The sequence below is a fragment of the Nanorana parkeri genome, unplaced genomic scaffold (assembly GCF_000935625.1).
Source record: "Nanorana parkeri isolate BGI_ZX_2015 unplaced genomic scaffold, ASM93562v1 scaffold2453, whole genome shotgun sequence".
NCBI lineage: Eukaryota > Metazoa > Chordata > Amphibia > Anura > Dicroglossidae > Nanorana > Nanorana parkeri.
The window spans coordinates 112365-115126 of NW_017308721.1; the positions used below are offsets into that span (position 1 = coordinate 112365).

Here is a 2762-nt window from a genome sequence, read left to right on the forward strand (position 1 = left end):
AGCGCAACCTTCTACGTCGGGCTCCATAGAAAAAAAGCAAAATCCGCCGAAAAAAGGGTCCGGTAGAAGCGACTTGCGACCGCGACGCGCGACATGGAGTTAAGACAGCTCCATTGAATAGCATTGGCCGGCGACTTCTCGCGATATCGCGGCGGAAATCGCGCGACAATTCGCTATATGTGAACGGGGCCTAAGGGGTCTCGTTAAGGGCCCGAGTCTATGGAATTGACTTGAGACATTCAGAATCTATTGAACGGTTCCTGCATTTGACCTCCACCTGACCTGCATTTGACCTGCTTCAAGCAACTTTTGCATTCCCATAGACTTGCAAGGTAAGAGAAGTAGTTCTGATGTAGGGTCACATGGGTCCTAAAACAGCACACCTCAAGAGCCTGACATAAACGCTCTGTGCAATGCGGGGCCCGAAGTAATACAGGTGAAGGTTTTCTTGAGCATTGAGGCGCAATAACAATTCATTGGCAGTAATTTGGTTTTCTTGTCCCAATGCATACTGAGGTGTGAATGGGCCCTTAAAGCATCACTATGGTTCATAAGACACTCACAAACGTGTACAGCCTCCATTAGGTGACAAGTGGCATTGCCAAAATATAAAAGAATTAAAAGTGAACACTGGAGTGAAAAAACTGTAAAAAAAAAATTTTAAAAAGTGAACTTGGTGAAATATGGAGAATATGAGAGCGGAAGCAGAGCTCTCGCTGGGGCTGCCAATCACAATATGGCGCCGACAGGAGCTTAATGCCAACCGCATCATGGCGGCACCACTCCCATCATGGAGGCACGGAGAGCCGACTGCTATCTAGTGTCGTCATCAACTTGCGACAGTCTCTTGTTCAGCCGGTCGGTGACGTCATCGGACGGTGCCGGAGTGGATCGCACACTGCACAGAGGAGAAGGGAGATGCTGAGAGTGACGAGCTGGGCCGGAAGAGCCCTTCTGAGGGTGAGGGACACCAGTGATGTGCACTGACCTCTGACACAATGTACTGCGGGGGACCACGCTGACCCGGGACACCAGAGAGGGAGGGTACTGACCTCTGACAGTGTGTACTGCGGGGAGGGGGGTTGACATTATGTATTATAAGCGGGTAGCACTGGGGACTGCAGCAATCTTTGTCACCTAGTGACCTCTGACCCCCTGTAATGGCTCCCCATCTGCTTCCGACGCCCTGTCGCGGCACCCCAGCGACCTCTGACGCCCTGTCGCGGCACCCCGGCGACCTCTGACGCCCTGTCGCGGCACCCCGGCGACCTCTGACGCCCTGTCGCGGCACCCCAGCGACCTCTGACGCCCTGTCGCGGCACCCCAGCGACCTCTGACGCCCTGTCGCGGCACCCCAGCGACCTCTGACGCCCTGTCGCGGACTGCACCAATCTGTGACACTGTTGCATCCTTGTTAAGTCCTCCATCTTCTTCTTCATGTTGGGTTCTGTTTCACTCTCTCCTCTTCTCACCTCCGCAGGGCTCCCAGATAAACTCCACCAAAGTTTGGAACACAGAGTTTCAGCGATGCGTCTCCTCCGGTCTGCCGATGAACACGGTGGTCCTCTTCGTACCCCAGCAGGAGGCCTGGGTGGTGGAGCGTATGGGCCGCTTCCACAGGATTCTGGAGCCTGTAAGTTCTCAACACTCATCTATAGTGCTTTATTTATTTTTTTATTCTTTATTTTAAAGTTTTCAGATACATAGAACATGGTTATATAACATACATCACAGGACATTACAGTATGTAGACTATCAATAAAAGCAGAAATAATCAAACATTGGCGAGATTTTTTTTCCGTTCTTAGAGTAGTTTGTACGTGGCTCTCATATGTGTGCCAAGAAGTCATGCCATTTGTGTTCTAGGGCTAGTAAGTTTTAATGCAGATCTTAGTATATCGGCCTTGAGCCTAGAGTAGATCCCAAGTCTAAATGCCACCCTCTATCATATGTTAACCAAATGTTGGGCTATAGAAATCATATTGATAGAAACATAGAACGGTACAGGGGAAGCGAAGAGAAACAGAAGGAATCAGGTTAGGACTGGAAATGTGTGACGGTCAGACATGGATCCTGCCGGAGTCCATAGAAATGTTGGAAGTATCCTGCATCCCACCTTTGTGCCTAATGGGTGATTCAGCGTTTCAAAGGTGGTGGGCGGTTATGGTACGGTGGTTTACTCAACCATTAGCAGACCATACTCTGGGGAATAGAGGTATTCTAACCAGTAAAACCAAGTTTTACAGAATGCGCTATCCCTATCTATAGTGCTTTAGATAATTCCGATCTGAAGAAAAGGTGGAACGTTATGGAGTCCGAGTTCCTGAGATTGTTGTACAGAGCAGATACTGGCCACAGGTTTACTGTATGACTGGTAAAACTGACCTCCGGCCTCCCCTTCAGTCTTGTATCTGACCTCCGGCCTCCCCTTCAGTCTTGTATCTGACCTCCGGCCTCCCCTTCAGTCTTGTATCTGACCTCCGGCCTCCCCTTCAGTCTTGTATCTGACCTCCGGCCTCCCCTTCAGTCTTGTATCTGACCTCCGGCCTCCCCTTCAGTCTTGTATCTGACCTCCGGCCTCCCCTTCAGTCTTGTATCTGACCTCCGGCCTCCCCTTCAGTCTTGTATCTGACCTCCGGCCTCCCCTTCAGTCTTGTATCTGACCTCCGGCCTCCCCTTCAGTCTTGTATCTGACCTCCGGCCTCCCCTTCAGTCTTGTATCTGACCTCCGGCCTCCCCTTCAGTCTTGTATCTGACCTCCG

General features: G+C 50.9%; 1 protein-coding gene across 1 annotated transcript in view; it reads left to right on the plus strand.

The window, feature by feature from the left end:
• The first annotated feature begins 870 nt into the window (after nt 1-870).
• STOML2 (stomatin like 2) overlaps nt 871-2762 on the plus strand; it is an 11793-nt gene continuing 9901 nt past the window's right edge. Inside the window, exons 1-2 of the mRNA XM_018573607.1 lie at nt 871-960; nt 1481-1633. Of these exons, the coding sequence (XP_018429109.1) occupies nt 919-960; nt 1481-1633 (195 nt within the window). The 5' untranslated portion in view covers nt 871-918. The remainder of the gene's footprint in view (nt 961-1480; nt 1634-2762) is intronic.